At 50.0% G+C, this 18,332-nt stretch overlaps 1 protein-coding gene across 1 annotated transcript in view; it reads right to left on the bottom strand.

Moving 5' to 3' along the window:
- Window positions 1-18,332, bottom strand: part of MEGF9 (multiple EGF like domains 9) — a 56,144-nt gene that overhangs the window by 15,660 nt on the left and 22,152 nt on the right. Inside the window, exon 2 of the mRNA XM_052815344.1 lies at window positions 10,918-11,119. Coding sequence (XP_052671304.1) covers window positions 10,918-11,119 — 202 coding nt within the window. The remainder of the gene's footprint in view (window positions 1-10,917; window positions 11,120-18,332) is intronic.

The raw sequence follows: 18,332 nt of genomic DNA, 5'->3' as shown, positions 1-18,332 counted from the left end.
ATGGACTGATTACAAGAAGGAAAAAGAAATATGATGTTTCCTTGCTCTCCAGACCATTATCTGGAATTGCAGCAGGCAGATGCAGAATTCAAAGGGATGCTGTTAAGCAGCTCAGTATGTTTGACTTTTAAAGAGCTTTTCACAAGACCTAACATTAATCCAAATGTTGTCACAGTGTTTAAAATAAGAGCAAACAAAAAGCAGTTTATTTTTATTTGCTTCTGACAGCTACCGGACAGATATTCCTGTAAGCGGGCAGGGGACAGGCAGAGCCAAGGAAGGAAAAGCAACTAATTTGTAGGGGATCTGATATTTAGCCTAAAAACACATCTTCTGGGGATATGCCCTATGAGTAGGACTTTACAGGACCAAGCACTAGAGCTGTATTATCTTCACCCTCCCTCCCAGGCTTCCTCCTGGAATTCAGGTGCTCCATTTTACTCTCTCCTGTCCCTCGATCAAGCCTTTAACTTAATGACACCCTCCTCTTCCTCCTGGCTGGCACCCTTCCATCCAGACTCCCACTTCATTTCTTTAAAGGAGGTTTATTTCCCCAATGACTCTGCTAGAGCTTAATGCAGCATTTTGGGGCAGTGTCCCTTGATTTTACTCTTTAGCTTAAAAATAACAGGAAAGCAAGCTATTTTTAAAAAAAAGACAGTTTTGGAAAGTTTGGTTTTAATGCCTCTAAAGCAGACCTTTTCTCAACATGTTACACATGGCACAGAGCCAAGTTCTGCATGTGCAAGAATTAAATCACTCAGCAAATATAAAGCTTTGCCTGTGGTCATTGCTTCCATAGAATAAAGCCCCCTTACAACACTCCTTTTCATAGCTCCAGTCCAGTAAAGACTGTCAGACACTTTTTAAAGCAAAGGTCAATGATATAAATGCATTGAAACCACACACACCAAAAAAAAAAAAAAAAGTCCTGTTAACAGACCGATTGTGCCCATAAAAATCCAGAAACTTGAAAGAAAAAAGAACCACAGTTTAATACTTGCACAGTGAGAACTGAACTGGATTTTGACTATCAGCCAGGAATTTCTTTTTTGGGGGAAGTGAGGGGGAAGGAGGGGGAAGGGAAGAGGGAAACATTTTGATGCAGCAACATCAATTGCTCAACTCCATTTCAGATGATTATTAACTCCACTGAAGCCAGCCAATTTTTAACTCTCACAAAAGAATTGATGGAAGGATGTGTTGGGACAAACACAGAATTCCAGTAACAAAAGTCTCCTGCCAGCCTTGGTTTCTACTAGATTTTTACAAATATACTTACTTTAAAGACCGTGTAGGTAACGTATATCACCATCACATCATCCATCAACTTTATATATGTTTCCTAATGATTAAAAACATCACCAGCACAAAAGATCCTGGCAGAAGGAGCAGGCAGTGATTAGCGGGCCGGCGGGGATAGGGGCAGGCCATGTGCAAGGCTCGGATCCAACACCGAGTGATCTGACCCTGCGGGACGGAGGGCTACACGCCACGTTTGGGACCCCCCAAGGCAGGAGCTCGTACATCTGATCGCCCTCAGCCCTTGGGCTTCACGTTATGCCTTAGGAGCTGCTGTCTCGATGCCTGCAGGGCGATAGCCGGGGGCTGGACAGCACCCGCCGGCAGGATGCGGCCACCCAGGGCAGCAGCCCACCGGCAGACACTGGGGAGGGGGCTGTAAATAAAAGCAAAATATTGGGCAAGGGGGAACAGCCTGCACCCCAAAAAAAGTCTGCAAAAGCCGGTCTGACTTCACTTCCACCCCCCACAGCCCCCTTCTACTCCACCCAAGGGGAAACAGCCACAGGATGCGGGAAATCCCATCGCCCACCAAGTGACTCATGCCACTAGTGGAAACAAAACGTTCCCCGTGGTCGGATTTTACACAAGACTGCAGGTTTACAGCTACAGAAGTTAAGGGGGTACAACAGAGACCCCCCCGCTCTGTGCATTACTCCAGCTACCGTTAAAGAGGAGGACTGCAGAGAGTTTTGACCCCACTTGGAATTGTCCTAGGAGCAGAGCACAAAGAACAGGTAACACCTCCAAAATCCCCTCGTGCCTGGCAGAAGCCACAGAGCATCCTGCAGAGAAATTTCTGCCAGGTCTGATGGCCGGGGAAGGACACACCGACAGGACAGGCTCTGCCTGGGAGCTCAGGCAATGCCCTAACCCTGCACTGCTCAGCACAGGAGAGCACGGGAACTCCAAAAAGAAACCAAAAGCATTAAAATATCTGTGATCTGAGACCGATTGCAATGTGCAGTTGCATCTGCAATGGGTCTCCACTCCTCCTCCACAGGAACATAGTTAAGCTAGCAGGGACATGACAGACACAAGATGGATGGGAAGACGGAGGACCACAGCCTTAAGGGCTGTTTGGAGGCATGCTGTGCACGGTTTAATGGTGTAACAGAAAACCCTTAGCAAGCTCTAATCGTTTATTTTCTTCTTTTTTTTTTTTTCCAAGGAGGAAGGAAAGGAGAAATTCGTTTTGAATGTTTTCCCAGCTGCCAGAAAAACCTGGATGCCCAGCTGCCACCAAGAGCCCAGGGGCTGCCTGACCAAGTCGGAGCCAGCCAAAACGGTACAGCACCAAGCTTTTGTGTCTTTATTTTTAAAACATTTGAGACTGGTAAGATGCTGGGGCAGAGTCAGAGAAGGAGGGAGCTCCTATGGGTCTCAAACCAGGGCATACCATGCAGATGAGCCACATAAAACCCCCCACGGCTTTGAAGGAGAGCTTTGCCAAATACATTTACCATCCTCATCTGGAAGCATGGAGCATATGCACGCACCCCTCACATCATCTCCCAGGACCACATCACTTGCCAGGACCATCCCCAGAAGAGCCAGTGAGGGGCCACGTTGCCCTGAGAAAAAGGAAAGCGAGGGCTACAGCCAGCCCTTCCCCGACCCGGCGGCATCTCCAGCTTCGCCTGCCGCCCCGTCGCCTCCCAGCCACTGCCTTGTAATCCTCTGATTACAGATATGCCCATCATTCATCCCAGCAGGGCCCGGAGGTGTTCCTGCAACATATACAATTAACGGCAACGACAGCGCTCTGTATGAATGAGGAAAAACACGTTGCTGAACTACGAGCATCTGTAAAACAACCCTCATGAAAAGGCTTTGTCACACTTTGATGAAATAAGACAAAAGGATGCTGCACAAGATTAGGAGGATTCAGAAGAGATGTTGCTAAAAATGGTGCCTTTCTCCAGTGAGCGCAGCTCCTTTTGTGCTGATTTTCTGTGATGTCTGACAGCAGCCAGGGGATAAATCTCTCGCACATTTTCTGGGCAACGTAGAAAAGTTAACATTTGAAAGCTAAACGCTCCAAGACACTTCCGTGGAAAACCAACACTGCTAACACTCAACCCGAGCAAACCGAGAACCCTCGTAACCCACGTGTTGATTTTCCTTTAGGTCAATTAATTTGAAGATCAGCACACAGGGAAGCAGAGAGCCCGAAAAAGCCCCACGTTGGGTTTCACCTCCCTGCTCCCTTGGCTCAACCAAAGCCACTGGTAGCTGAAACGCTTTAGTGGAAGGGTTAGTGCAACCACAGCTGAGCCCTGCGCCCGCCACCCCACTCAGAGCTGCCTTTGTGGAGGGCAGAAGAAGCGGGGCTTTATTGCGGCGAACATTGGGCCATTGTGCGCCGCATTCCTCGCTTTGTGCCGGGGGACGGCATCTGTTTATATGGCAGCCCTCGACGGACTGGGGACACTTCACAGCTCTGAAAGGCCATTCTGTAAATGTCAAAGGGCCACCTTGTCTGGCCACCGCCGCCTCCACGGCCCCGTCTCCCCCGCCAAGGATGCCGTGCGCTGCTGGGAAAGCCAGGGAACTCCAGCCCGGGGCTGTGGTGTCTCCTGTGGGTGCCCTCCCAGCACCACCCGCCGGGACCTGGGTGGCTGGAGAGGGAGGAAGCGATGGGAAGACCATGATGGCCCTGGAGAGGGAGGTTGGATGGGGTCCTCTACGGTTTGGCACGAGGAAGAGCAGCAAAAGCTAACTAACAGCAAAGTCTCGACCCCAAACGGTGGGTCCCAGCTTCCCAGAGCATCCCCTGGAGATCACGGCAATATGGGGATGGGACAGGCAACCTCAACACAGAGGAGGACACGTCAATGGGGAAGGTGGGGAGACGGGGCTGGTCCCCGCTGGACACACCAGTTTTGCCCAACGTAGTCCCTCCAACCCCCAGATCTCTACTGATGCCTCCTCTGAGGCAGCAGAAAAAGGCATGAGCAACAAGCACTGCCTGAAGTCAGGCTGGGCACCACCTCCCCCAAACCAGAACTCAGCCAAAGAGCTGAAAAAGTTGAGCCAGTATTTCCTTTTGAGGGCAGTCGATGTTTACCAGAGCAGCAAGTCTGCAACAGACAACACAGCAATGGCAAAACCTGCTGGAAAAATCAACAAAATAACAGGATTTCTGAGAAGCCACAATTACTGTCAGGGAGATGATAACAATCTACCTTTCCCTGCTGCTGTGTCCAGTCACTCACTCATTTCCCATCCCTGCCCGCAACCGAATAAAAATGGGTGCAGGTACAATATTTACCTCCTTGCGGGGGAAGAGAGAAGAAGAGCTAATCAGATGTAAAGGATATAAGAGTCTGTAATAGGAGAGAGATTTAGATAATTAAAGCATGCAGAAAAATACGCTCTAACAGGGTATTCTTCTGCTTTTATGACGTCCACATGTAACAATTTCCGCCACAAAAAAAAAATCTGTTCTCTGCAGAGTGATGCTGACAAGGCATTACTGGGAGATAATGAGCCACCGCTTGTGTTCAGCCAATCTATAAAAGGGAGAGCAGTCTTTTTAAAGTAGGGGAAAGGGGGTTTTTGTTTGTTTGTTTGTTTTAAAGAAGTCCTTGAGGAGTTAGGCTCCCAAGGTATTATCTCCAAAGGAGAGCAGTGCCCAGCGTGGTTTACTGGACTGCTAAAATACGGCAGACTGGAAATAGAGTTCCCACGCAAAGAAGAGACATTTCAGAAGTGTGATGACACTCTAAAGACAGAAAATGAAGATTTTCTCTATGCAAAATGAGAACTCCACCACCTTCCCCCAAATAACCTCCTGTGGTAGGGATGGGCAGAAGCCCTGGGAACATGAGGTCTCTCTCATCTCAAACCATTGCCACAAGCACCCTGCCTGCCCAGCTGGTGAAGCTCCACAAAAACCTTGAGTTTCAATGGATCTGCATGTTCTGACTAACAAAAAAACCACCCCAAGTTCTGCCCCACGTGGCTTCATACCACATGATGCTCAAGGTGCGCCTAGTCTGTGACCCACCTGGGTGCTTCCCAACACCATCAGGACCGACGTTCCTTATCGCTTCCCCACCCTTCCATCATCTCTTTGCACCTTTTCACATCCCACCACCCCTGCAAACCCAGCGTGCGGCTCTCCCTGCCCAGCTCCCCGAGCTCCTTCAGAAACCCCGGCCCTTATTCAAAGACCTTAACAAAGAACATTGTCCAGTGCTGCTGACCTTACTCTCACCAGCAGTGCTCTTCCAAATCCATACGAGTAAGGGTCACAAGATCAGCCTCTCCAAAGAGAAGCCCACTACAAAGAAGGCATACAGGGATGGCGACTGCCCAGCTAACAGCACTCCCCTTTCAGCCTCGCAGCATCCCTGCTCCAGGGGACAGACAGCGATGTATACATGCTCTAAGGGACGCTCTGCCTTAATTCTTTCTAATATGAACACAAAGCATGAGATCCCCTTGAGGGGGCAAAACATCTCTGAATTAACACTTCGGCATTTATATGCATGCTTTGTCTTTTTTTTTTTTTTTTTTAAACGGAAATGAGTGACAGGAGCTCTCTCTAACATGACTTATGCCGAGCCCGTGGCACGAACTGTGCATAAACCAGGATCACACGCTGCAGAGCCGTCTCCCCAGCCAGCAGTAAGGAAAGGCTGCTCAGTTAGCGAAGGAGCAGAGCGCTGCACACTTGGGCAGCGTGTTTCAGCGCCAGACGTGAACCAAAGCTAACGTCACCTCCAAGCAGCGTGTCAGAGCCTCTGCTTCCTGTTGCCCTTCTGCTTGTGGGGAAACTGAGGCACGGGCAGAGGGAGCAACTTAAATTGATTCACAGACCCCAATTTAACACGCATCTGTTGTCATTAGGGACAATGATAGCATATTATACGTGTTTAGTTTACAGCTTTTTAAGGGAACTGGAAAAACCTAACCCAGATTAGATGGTTAACCCAGGTTTAGCTAAACCACACGGGAATTCTTAAACACCCACAGCGGCCGCAGCTCTCCTCTTGCTCGCTAGCACAGGTAATGGTGCAACAGAAGCTGAAGGGTGCATCACCTTGTCTTCCCTAGAACCGGGGTAAGTTAGTTTAAAACACAAAACCTCCCAGGGAAATAGGGAATCGAGGGCTGAACCCTTCTGCTGGGCAGCAGCATCTCATAGCACCTTCTCCGCTTCGCAGCCCACCTCCTCCATTCACATCCCAAACTGTGGGGTGCAAGAGCTCCCATGCGGGGACAGTTGCTGGTGGGCTAAACACGCTGTCCCTGTGGCTGCAGGGCCACGCTTTGGAAAAAAGCCTCAAAGCCCTACACACTGGGCTAGGAAAAACCTTTAATGATTGCCTTGCAAGAGGTACATCAGGGTAATACCACCCTTCCCCGCCTGCAGGAAAGCCTTGCACCAGCATGCAGCGGACAAGCCGTCAGGGCCCCAGACTGCTGGGTTGCACTGGGCTACCCTTGCCCAGTTTTTACCCATGTTTGCAGCCCAGTGTGGGTTGGCCAGCGCTGCTAGCAAGGTAAAAATAAATAAATAAATAAAATGCAGCGTCATTTGAAATCTCCTGCTCACCAGCAGTGTACTGCACACTGCCTCTTTCAGGCTGGGCTCTGCCTGTGTGCAGTCCTGCTCCTTTAAATAAATCAGCCAGAGGACAGGTTTACACAGGAAAATTATTTCCGCATGCATTTAAATAGCTGCGCCTGTACAGCTCCTCGTGTCGGTGCACGATTGCTGCTTTGCAGGAGGGAAAGGTTTTCCCCAATCCAAACCCCTTTCCTCTCGCCCTGCGTGTCCCAGGCAGAGCCCCACCACGTCCCAGGGCTGCCACGGGGAGCAGCCGCTGTGCCGGCTCGTCGTGCCACGAGTCGGCCGAGGACACGAGTGGCATTTTGGGAGAAGCCGCACCGCAGGACACGGCGGGCAGGGGTGTCCCAGGCACTGCAGAAACACTGCAAGGAGCCCCAGTGCTCCCACCCCTGCCCCGGCTGGTGGGGCTGGAGACCACCGTCCCCCCCAGACCGCCTTTGCTGCCTCTGGGTTGGCTCCTTGCCCGGCCGTAGGGAGTGGGAGATGAGAGTTCAGGCAGAGGACTTTGCTCACGTAAAGAAAAAAGAAAAATAAACGGACAGGGGTGCAAGCCTGGGAGGTGTGGGCTGGCCAGCCTGGGCACGGTGACCTTCTCCAGCAGCATCGCCTTCACCTCCTCCACTAGGTAGGGACGTTCTTGCTCCCTTGGAGGAGGACAGACGGATGGACAACACGGCTTTCAACTCGAGGTGCCCAAAAGATGGTGAGAGATGCAGCTGGCGGGGGGCAGCTCCCGGCTGGGGCTTTGCAGCAGGAGCACAGCCCTTCCAGCTCAGCCCGCGCACCCACGTGAGTCACCGTCCTCGTTCTCCGTGACCTTGACCATGGCCCTCGAAACTTCAGCTTCTTTCTCCACCCTTCCTCTATGGACTATGAACACTTCCAGGCCACAGCTATCTTCAGCAAGCATCTACACAGCATCCAACCCAGTGAAATGGGGTTTTATCTGAGGTTTCTAGGTGTTGCCGCAACAGGGACAACACGCTCCCCCTCTCCGAGATGTGTCAGCCCTCTCCTCACAGCCAGGATTGCATCCAGCCCCACAGCAAGCTCCAGCTTCAACTACACACAGCTTTTCATCTAACAAAAAAAAAAAAAAAAAAAATCACCCAAACCAGAGCACAGAAATCCTCCGCCATCCCAGAGGGGGAATCTGTGTGGATCTCCCCAGATAATCAAATTTAAAACACCACCAAAACAGACCTTTGATTAGCGGCTGTGGAGTCCATTCATAGCGACAACATGTCAGGTCAATGTTCACTCCCAAAATCAACTGTCTGCCTCGGGAAAGGGATTTTTTTTATTTTTATTTGATGGTCTGCATTTGAGGTCTAGTTAATAAACAGTGCACTTGGGTGTGCCATCTGGCCGGCCATAGAGCATGCCTAGAAATAATACTAATAATCATCATATGGCTTTAAAAGGCCATTTTACAAAAGCCTGTGCAAGCTGATTGAAACCTATCAGGCATGTTTTGTGTGCCCCCAAGAGCTCAGCCTTCAGGCAGTCTGACTCTCAAATCAGCCACTGTCAAAAAGGGTCAGAGTCCAAAATTACGCTGCTGTTTTCCTCAGAGACTCATCTGAACAGTGATCGCTTTTTTCTTAAGCCAGCACGCAGGAATTAACTTGTGCAAGTTAGAGTTGGGCTGATGCTTTAAAAAAAATAAATAAATAAAAAATACAGCTTACAGTATTTTTAATGTCAATGGAACAGGAGCTGGTTGCTGGTGTTAGGCAACGTTTGCGTGCCTCATCCCAAGCAGGGACTGCCCGGAGGGACATGCACCGCTCATCCAGGGACTTGGCGGCAGGTAGACATCAAACCCAGAGCTCCAGACCCGTTTCCAGAACAAGAGCCAAAAATCTCATTCTTGGATTCACACACACATGTCCTCGCAATGCAGAAGAGGCTCTCGCCCCCGCTGGGACAGACCCCAACGCAGGAACACAGCCCGTGCTCCTGCCCTGCCGGATTTTGCATCCCACTTCGTTTTCCCACATCGTTATGCACGAGGCTGCCCGTTTCACAGACATACTGATGCCCCCAGCCCTACAACACAGACAACTGACCTAATTTTCCTCTTTTTAAACACCCAGAGGTCATCTCCATCTGCAGAAAACCCCACTGAGCAGGGAAAAGAAACACAGAGCAATCTCTGTTAACATAAGTCCTCCTCCCTGAGTTTTCCTCCAAATTTTGCCCTACGCCCCTCTTCTAAACGCCTGAGGATCTGCATCTCCCACGTCCCTCAAGGCTGTAAAATTGTGCTGAAAAGGAGAAGCTAGGGAGGTCTTCTGCCGTTTCTGGGTCCATACACGTTGGGGTTGGGTGTGATGGCTCACTACGTGCACGAACTCCACCCCACTCTCCTTCACGACTCGGAGCATCTCACCTGAAGTTCCCAAGGGTGTTTCTTGGCTTGCTCCACGCAGCAAGACATGGGGAGACGTCACCCACATCCATGCTTTGCCTGCTGCCTGGTGACTCAAGAGTCAGGGCGAGAACGTTCCCTCCCAGTTAACCCAGTTGCTCCAGCAGCGCCTCCCTCCTCTCCCAGCCCTCAAAGATAAGATTTGCCCCATCTGCCTTTCTGCCCAATTTGCCTTTCCAGTAGATGTGACCAAACTCAGATTTTCCAGTCTGTGGCAAACCCTGATGCTTCCAGGCACATCTTCCCATACACAAAACAACCACTAAAAAAAACCAAGTGAAAAACTCTACACTCTCCACCCCCAAAAATCAGCTTTTTTACTAAGAAGGTCACTCAAAAGGAATGCTCCAGTTGACTAAAGTTCTGATTTTTCAGAGCTTATGCAAGCAGAAAAATGCAGCATTGAAACAACGAGGAAGGACATCAACAGAGGGTTTGGGTGTTTGGAAAAAAAAAAAAAGTATAAAATAATTACAAACAGCATGTCCCTGCAGAACATGTCGATTCTGACTCAGCCCCAGCCTTGGCAGGAAAGTGCAGGTGTACAACACACGCTGAGCCTGGACCAAACCCTAAAAGACAACAAGGCTGATGCCAGCGCAAGGCAACCAGTGCAGCAGAAGCCCACTGCATCCGCACGCAGGTATCGCTTCCCTTGCAGGGCCCTGGAGAAGGGCTGGGGGCTCCAGGAACACCTTTGCTGCCGACTTTCTGGTGGCAGCAGGAGAAGGGAGACTGGGAAGGCTGGAAGTGGCTGCAGGGTGGTTTGTTGGGGGGTTCTCCTCCAAGAAGATACCGTGCGACTCACTACCCTGTGAGGACAAGCAGGGGACGCAAAGGGTCAGGCTGCCGCTCACACCGTTCTTTGCAGGAATACAGAGACGCCTGCAACTCAGCAACAAATCTCTAATGACTGACGGATCACTGGTTGGAGAAAAAAAACCATTGTGTGCTGGCTTTTAAAAGGCAAGTGAGGTTGGATAAGGTGAAACGAAAAGGAACACATTCATTATACAAGAGCTCAAAGCATCGGCTACGGCGACTTTCTTAACACAGCAAAGGAGAGGAGGTGGCAGGGTTAAACGCCAGGCGAGGCAGGAGCCGACACTGCTGTCGGTGCTCTGCAAGGGCAGAGCACAAAGCTTTGCTTGCCTCTGGTGTAACGAATATCCCTTTGGAAAACAAACCTCTCCAAAACTCCTCCGCTCCTCTCCTGAGCTCAAGCGTGAAGGCAGTCCTGACCGATAGGGACTAATGGACGCACAAGGCATTAGGAGAGGTTCTGCTTCCGTACAACTCAGAAATACAAGTTCACTCCCTTGTGGGCTGACAGGGCTTTTGCCACAGCTACGGATATTTTTATAATCCAGATCTTGAAAGGGAGGAAAAATATGCTTCATGAATTTTTATAAGGCCAGCTTCCTTCCTGCTTTTTCTTTGCTTTTTTCCTTTTTTTTTTTTTTTTAAATACTAACACCAGATGACAAGATCCATTCTTGCCCGATCTGCATCCCAAATCCCCAAATATCCCCAAATCCCAATGCCGCGCACACAACCCCCCACCCCGGGAGGCTCAACGAAACACCGCCTTACTCACTCGTCACACCGGGCGCTGCCGGAGCCGGCGTGGCTGCAGCCGCAGGGACGGCACCGCTGGCTCCTCTGCTCCGGGTAGAAGCCCTGGGCGCAGGTCTCGCACCGCAGCCCCGCATAGCCTTCGAGGCAGGGGCACTGCCCCGTCGTCCCGTTGCATTCGGCCGCGCTGGCGCTCCCCACGGCGCTGCAGTTGCACGGGTCTCCTGCAAGGAGAAAGAGAAGATGAAACCCGTGTGCTGCGGGCAACGGTGCCCAGCGAGACCCCCAGCGGGGTCGGCGTCGCTGTCAGCACGGCTGCCCTCCCTTTGCTTAGCCCAAGTTGGAGTCATCATTGCTGTAAGGATGGTATTTGCTTTAAAATGTTGAGAAGGTTAAAAAAAAATTAAAAAAAAAGTTGGGAGCACCTTGGGGTTTGAACCCACACGGTTCATGTTTTAAATCTCTCCAAAAGAGAGCTAGAAGACTATGGGTATAACTACTTAAATACATATATATGTAGCTGTATATAATGTCTGTATGTATATATACACACACACACACAGACTCATGGTTGTCTGGTTACGTTACTGCAAGAGCTGACAAGTGCTAGCTGTTGTAATATTAGGATAAAGTCAGCAACAGGTGGCAAAATCACTAATTATAAGATCCTCCATTTCACACCACTGGAACACCCCTGATTTACCAACGGGCTGGTCCTTACGACACAGGACATACACACCACGCCTACACGATGAACTGGCACCAGCATCTCCCACTCCTGGAGAAGGGATACAGAATCCCCCGACCGGGAGCCGGGGGCAATGGAGGAGCTCCAGGTAGTTGAGCCGATGGCACGGGTCCCCACTGCAGCAGCCCAAGCTCCCCTGAAAATCTGCCCTCAAGAAAGCACTGAGCACATGAAAACAGCTTTAAAAATTGGGGTGGTGGAGCTGGGGCAGGACGGAGACCTTCTGGCTGCTGCCCTTCACCACCGAAACCACGACGGGCCACCTTCAGCCCTGTAGTTAGCAGGGATGGCTCTGGGGACCCACACGTGTGCTTCGGGGACACTCCTTATTTACAGGGGTAATGGAAAGCATACACCGAGCAGCCGCTTTTTTTAGAGGGAAGCAAATCTTTTGATCAAGTGATGAATTCCCAGTCCCCCCGCACATTATTTCTCATAATACTTTAAAGCACCAAACGCACTGAAGAGAACAACCTCTCCCCGGCAATTTGTTTCTGCCAAGAGCTTTATCTCCATTCCTTCATTGCAAAATATTTAGTGCCTTAATAATTTAAAGTCTGTTTCTGCCAAGAGTGAATTATAAACAAGGATTATCTGCAGAAGTAGTGCACAAAGCATCAGGGACTTTACGCAACCGCTGGTATTTGTTATTCCCTGAGAAAAGCCAGTATTAAAGGCACTTCACAGAGAGAGGAGAGGCCAGGTCTCCATCCCAAGAAAACTTGACTTAAACAAAGCTCAAATCATGTCAACAAGACCAACACTAATGCTCTGTCAGCACAAGTATTTCAGATTATTTAACATTTATATTGCACACTTGTGCCCCAACCCAATGGAAAGGACGTCAGCAGGTGCCTGGATCAAACGACACTTACAACCCAGTGACTGTATAAAGATTCATTTATGAATACATAAGTAATGTGCTGAAATCAGACCACACTGAAGACCTCAGAGTATCTTTGGAAACACAAGCCATAAGTTCTCCCGCATCACAGCAGCACTGTAAAAGCTCCCCCATGCCCGTCCTTCCAGGGGAGCAGCCCTCGCCCTGGGCACGTTCACCGGTGGACTGCAGCAGAACAGGAAGGCAGACTATAGAGCAGTTTGCTGAACACATTAAAGGAACATAAAAACACAATTACAGGTTGACTTTTCTAGGAACACTAGAACCCAAGTGGGAGGAAAGATCCCCCTCTCCCCAAAAAGGGACCATGCAGAAGCCACAGGACATCTCTAACCAACAGACAGCCAGGCTGCAGCACATGGCTGTTAAATGGCCCCCGGTGCTTTTACTTTTCATCTGTTTTCTTCCAACACACAAAGAAATATGAGTTATTTAGCTTTGTTACTTTATCAATACATGCGCAGTATCCCCATCGAAGTAATTTTGTACCTACACACTTGTGAAATTGCACCTAAATTTTCTTCAGTCTAAACTAGCAAATAGGACAAACACCTCAAGTTCTGCAATTATCCACTTCAGCAGCCACTTCACATAATGAACCAAATTCCCATCTCAATTATCCAAGCAGAATCTTATCGATTTGGGCACTTGGGCTTCTCCCAGCTAATGGGAGCCACAAAAACTTGTTGAGCAAAAGCACTTCGGAGTTTGTCAAACATGCATCAAAACAAATTTACTTTTTAAATTTCATTACACACAGTGCCTTTAGACCTGCTAGACTTGATTAAGAAAAGAAAACAAGCATCAGTTCTAATGGCTATGTGAGGCGCTGAGAGGGCAGGTCCAGCACAGCAGCAATGAGCTGCTCCACATGGAGACCACCCTCGTGCTGCAGGAGCATCGCAGCCAGAGCCACCACTGGCTGCACTCCAAGTCCATCCCAATGCTCCAGCAGCACCCGCTGAGAGCTGAACTTCTCAGCTGGAAAGCGATGGGTGCTACAAGTCAAATTCCCATTCGAAATGCTGCCATCCTGCTGGCACGTGTGTGATGGGAAAGAGTTCCTCCATGCTGCTGCGGACCATCCATAAGCACTGCCCTGCTCCTGCCCTCTCCATCCAGCAAACCAGCCCTGAGGGACACGGCTCGCCAGGAGCCGTCGGAGCCCAAAAGGACACACGGGCACAGCCGATACCTGGGCACATCGCTGTGAAAATTAAATAGCCTCATCCACTGTGAGAGGCTGAAAAGCCCTTAGTGAGACAGGGCTGTGCTGTAGCAGCTTTATGAATTTGGTTTTGTGGCCATGCTTGCGCTAGGGGAAAAGGGATGGCTGTCCCCAAATATATTATACTGACAGGAGCAGGGAGAACTGACAATGACAGCATATTATCTTCCAAGAAAATCAGCCACAGCAAAAAAGGAAAAACCAGAAGTCAGAGAAGAGAGGCTGCATATATTGGCAAGAGCCTCATGTTTCTTTTGCCCTTTATCAAAGGACCTCAATCATCCATCAAAAGGGTCCAGCCATCGCCAAGCCATGGTACAACTCACTGGGACTGTCATCGCTACTTACAGGAGCCCCACACATGCCGGGAGGCAGCGGGAGGCGAAGGCAGGATCCAGCCAGGCCCCGCTGCCTTATCTGAAGGATGCAAACACAAACAGCCTTGCTGGAAAAAGCAGCTGACTTTGGGTTGATCTTGGCAATGGCACCAGCTACCAAACTGGGTTTTCTTTCCAACGGCAGGGCTGTTTGTGTGCTGAGATGCTTTTGGAAAGACGTATGCTTTCCAAAAACACACGCAGACACTTGCTGATGCCTTTTTCCACACACACACACACAGGTCTTTGCCCATCAGAATTGCACAAAGTCGGGTCAAAACCTGGAGGCAGCTCAGCCTCAGCAGCCAAACTCAATGGCAACGCAGACACACCGGCTCTGCATACGCCAGTTCCCCGGGAGAGTGAAAAATGCTGCAATAATCCAAAATAACACAGGCAAAAAGCAGCTTTTTGTTCACAGGCTGGTGGAGCTCCGGCTCCAGCTGCCTCGGCAGCGACGGGGGAGGCTGGTTCTGCTGCCGGTGGGGGTGCGGAGCTGAGCCCGTCTGCTGCGGGTCCTGCGAAATCACCCCCGAGCGTGTGATAAGGCACAACGGGGCAGACACAGAAGACATCTCCCAAAAGGGTCGTTTCCTTGCGGGCCCTGCCTCCCCCAAACCACCCCAGGGATTTTTGGGGGGGGCAGACGGTGGCCCACTTCAGGGGAGCAGCATCACATGTGGTCCCCTCCTACTCACCCTTATTGCACCCAGCTCGGCTCATGCATCCGCCTGGCTGATACAGAACCCAAAAATGCCCTAAAGCCCCTTTGGTTGGGCAGCGGAGGAGAACCAGACAGCAGCATTAAAATCCATTGCCTAGCGCGGCGTCAAGGTTTGACATGATGATGTACCAGACTATGAAAACCCGAGGCTTAATTTAAAAGACACTTTGTTGTCCCAATGGCAGCCGGGTTCAAGAAGGCAAGAAGGTCCACAGCTAGAATAGGAAAGCAATGGCAAACATCTACCTTAGACTCTAGGAACACAGCAAAGACGATGAACACTGCAGAAGATGATTACGGAACATAATCCTGGCTCCTGGCCAGAGCCTGGGTTTTTGGAGCCTTTATTCAGTTTTCTCAAGCAAATGTTTTGGTTTTTGAAGGTAACCTTCAAAAACACCTTACCAAGAGCTTTTGCAAACACAAAGGAATGAACACGGGTGGATGAACCCCAGAACTGCCCTGCAGTTGGAGGTATTGCATTGAGGTTGGGATAACACCATCAGCAACGGGAGCCGAGGGCAAAGAGCTCTCAGGGATGGGGCACTGGTCCAAGCTCTGACTCCCAGCTCTCCCCCACTTGCTATAGACACTCACCCTTGCTCTGCCTCAGTTTCCCCATCCGCAGGGTGTTCACCCGCCCCTGAGGTCCTCCGAGCCCTGCTAGTCTCTGCCTCTGTTTGCCATTTCTAAAACATCAAGGTTTCCCTTCCTTCCCCGTAAAGCACCATGCAACAGCTCAAAGCACTTGCCTATCAGCAATAAAACCCACCGCCTTTGCTCATGAAGGTCTTGTTGACAGGCTTTAATTAATTAACAGTCCGATGACTTTTTGAGATCCCAGAATAGAGGCACTATAAAATTGTGTATCACTGCCACATGTTACTCCTTCAAGCAAAAAACCCCAAACACCGCTCCCTTCATGAGCAGCATTTTAACCTTTACTTTGCATTGCTTACAGGCAGGCAGAATAAAAGGTTTACAGTTTGCTACAGCAAGGGACATGCTGCTATGTCACAGCACACAGATTTAATATGCAAAAGATTTTATTTCAGTTAGCTGCCACCCTGAATTGATCGATGCTTATGCAAAAGTCATATGTCACTAATAAACTGGAGAATAGTTATTTCTGGTTTTTATTATATTGGATACACACCATGGCGGTAAGCAGCACCAACACAACCAAGAACGTGCCAGGTTTGCAGGACCCTGGGAGCGCGGTGCCCTGTGACCCCTCGGCACAGCCGCCGGCTCCCCAAGCTCCGCAGTGCTCAGCTCCAGCCCCTCCAGCCCACACCCCCCGGCAGGGATCTCATTCTCCAAATCCCACCCCAGTGAAAAGCTCTACCCTGCAAACCCCAGCGACGTCCCAGCCTGAGCCAGCTCTGGCGTGACACCGCATCCCTTCATCTCCCATCCCCTCCTAGTACTTAAGCAGGGCTCATTCTGGTGTAAAAATAGTTTCTTGAACGTGCAGTTTTTTAAGTCTGCGCAGGTATTTTAAGCATGACTCTTTCTCCCATCCAAGCCACTTAATGAATGAATAATTTAAAAACAAGTGAAATATTTACAAACGGCAAAGGAAGAAAACACTGTGAAACACACGAAGATGTCTACGTGAAACCGTATTTGCTGGAGACATCCTGAAACGGTACAAATCCTGAATGAAGTCACCTACTCCCTGGGAGCCAGTATGGAAAATCCAAGATGCACATTTTTTGTTAGAAGAACGCACAGCTGAAAGAGCAAGCTGTGAAGTCCCAGGGATGCTATTTATTGTCCTGCTTCAGAAATATCCCCAGGGAGACAGTCATTTTCTATTCTCTGGACTAAATGAAGGGAAAAAAAAGAAAATATATATATATATAACCTGGAGGTGCTGTTAGGTTTTTGGGTGCTAGTAGTGCCCCGGCAGCACCGGGAGCCAGAGGTGCGGCCCCAGCGTGGTTTCTGCGGTGCAGTGCTGCAGAGCTGAAGCCAACAGCCTCGTGTGAGCCGTGCAAACACACAGCTCAGCGAGAGCCTCACCCCCAAATACCCCATCAGGTATCCTGCTGGCTTTAAAACAGCAGTAACGATGCCAGACTTGGGGCATCTCCTGCCATTTGTCAGTAGAGGCAAAGCCAGACGTCCTCACCTCCTCCCTCCATCATCTGCACCCCAATTCCTTCCCCTGCACACGTGGCTCAAGGTGAGCAGCCCAAAAGCCCAGCCAGTCCAAGGCTAGAGGCACTCACTTCTTGATTACCAAATGCTTGTAGTCACACTGGGTTTATACCAATGTAATCTCACTTCACACCAGTCTGACCTCCCAAATATTAAACCAGCACTGACTCAGTATCCCACTCATTTGCACAGAGAGGATGAAGGTAGTGTATTCACTGTACATGACAGCATCCCGTCCCTAGAAAGGTTCCGTTTTGGTATTAATTTAGCAGTTTCCTCCCTCTCTCCATACTTTATTCCCAAATTCAAGCCCTACCTTCTCTCCTTTCTCCCTCATTTCCCCTTCTCAATCCCTCTCCAGGCACCATTTCTGACAACGCAGGAATAAAGGGATCAGGCAGCAGGTTTAAAAATCTATCCAAGGCCATTTCCTTTCCCCTTGTAATTAAATTGTGGAACTTATTGTCAGAGGATGTTCTGAGAGCCAGAAATACCTACGGCTTCAAAGGAGGACTGGATAAGCTCACAGAGGACAGGTCCGCTGGTAGCTGTTAAACACAGGGATCTGGAGGAAGCATCCTGATGGGAAAGTCTCTGAAACGCTGGCTGCAAAAAGTCAGGATTATGTCCTGTCCTCTTGGCATCTTCTTCTGGCCCTTCTTCGATGGGTGAAGCTTTGCTCTGACCCAGCTTTGCCGTTCTGATTTTCTCCCCATTTCCACTGCTTGGGGACAGTTGCAGCTCCAGTCCTCCCCACAAACACACAAATCCCCCTTAAACACTTAGACACAGCTCTTTCTACTGGGAATTTTTTTTCTTATCACAGCCAAAGGCGCAGCTGTGCTGCACCACTGCTCTTTCCCTTACCCCCGAGAAGACATTTCATCCCCTCGGTACGATCCACAAGTGTGCAAAACCTCCCCCAGCAGCTGGACGAAGGTCAGGATGGTGCCGTCCCAGCACGGGATACAGGATAACGAGAGCATCTGTGAGCCTCACCACAAGCTGCCGTCTGTTAAAAGAGAAGGTCCTATTTTACCCAGCCCTTGTAAAACAATTTACTGAGTTCCAGCCCATCCCTTCCACATCTCTGATGCCACCATCTCAGTGTAGTCGAGCCTTGCCCTGGACTGGCATTTGCATTCAACTCCATTGCTCCTCACTTGGGTACCTGGGTGCAATGAAGCTGACGCCGTGAACGCAGAAGCTGTTACCCCAGCGTAAGGATGCTTTTGCCTCCAACCATTGCAGGCAGCGTGCCTTCACCCCATGGCTTGCAGCAGATCTGAA

Source organism: Harpia harpyja, chromosome 19 (genome assembly GCF_026419915.1).
Source record: "Harpia harpyja isolate bHarHar1 chromosome 19, bHarHar1 primary haplotype, whole genome shotgun sequence".
In the NCBI taxonomy this organism is placed as follows: Eukaryota; Metazoa; Chordata; class Aves; order Accipitriformes; family Accipitridae; genus Harpia; species Harpia harpyja.
The sequence above is the reverse complement of the archived record's forward strand: the minus strand, read 5'-3'. Positions and strand labels throughout refer to the sequence as shown.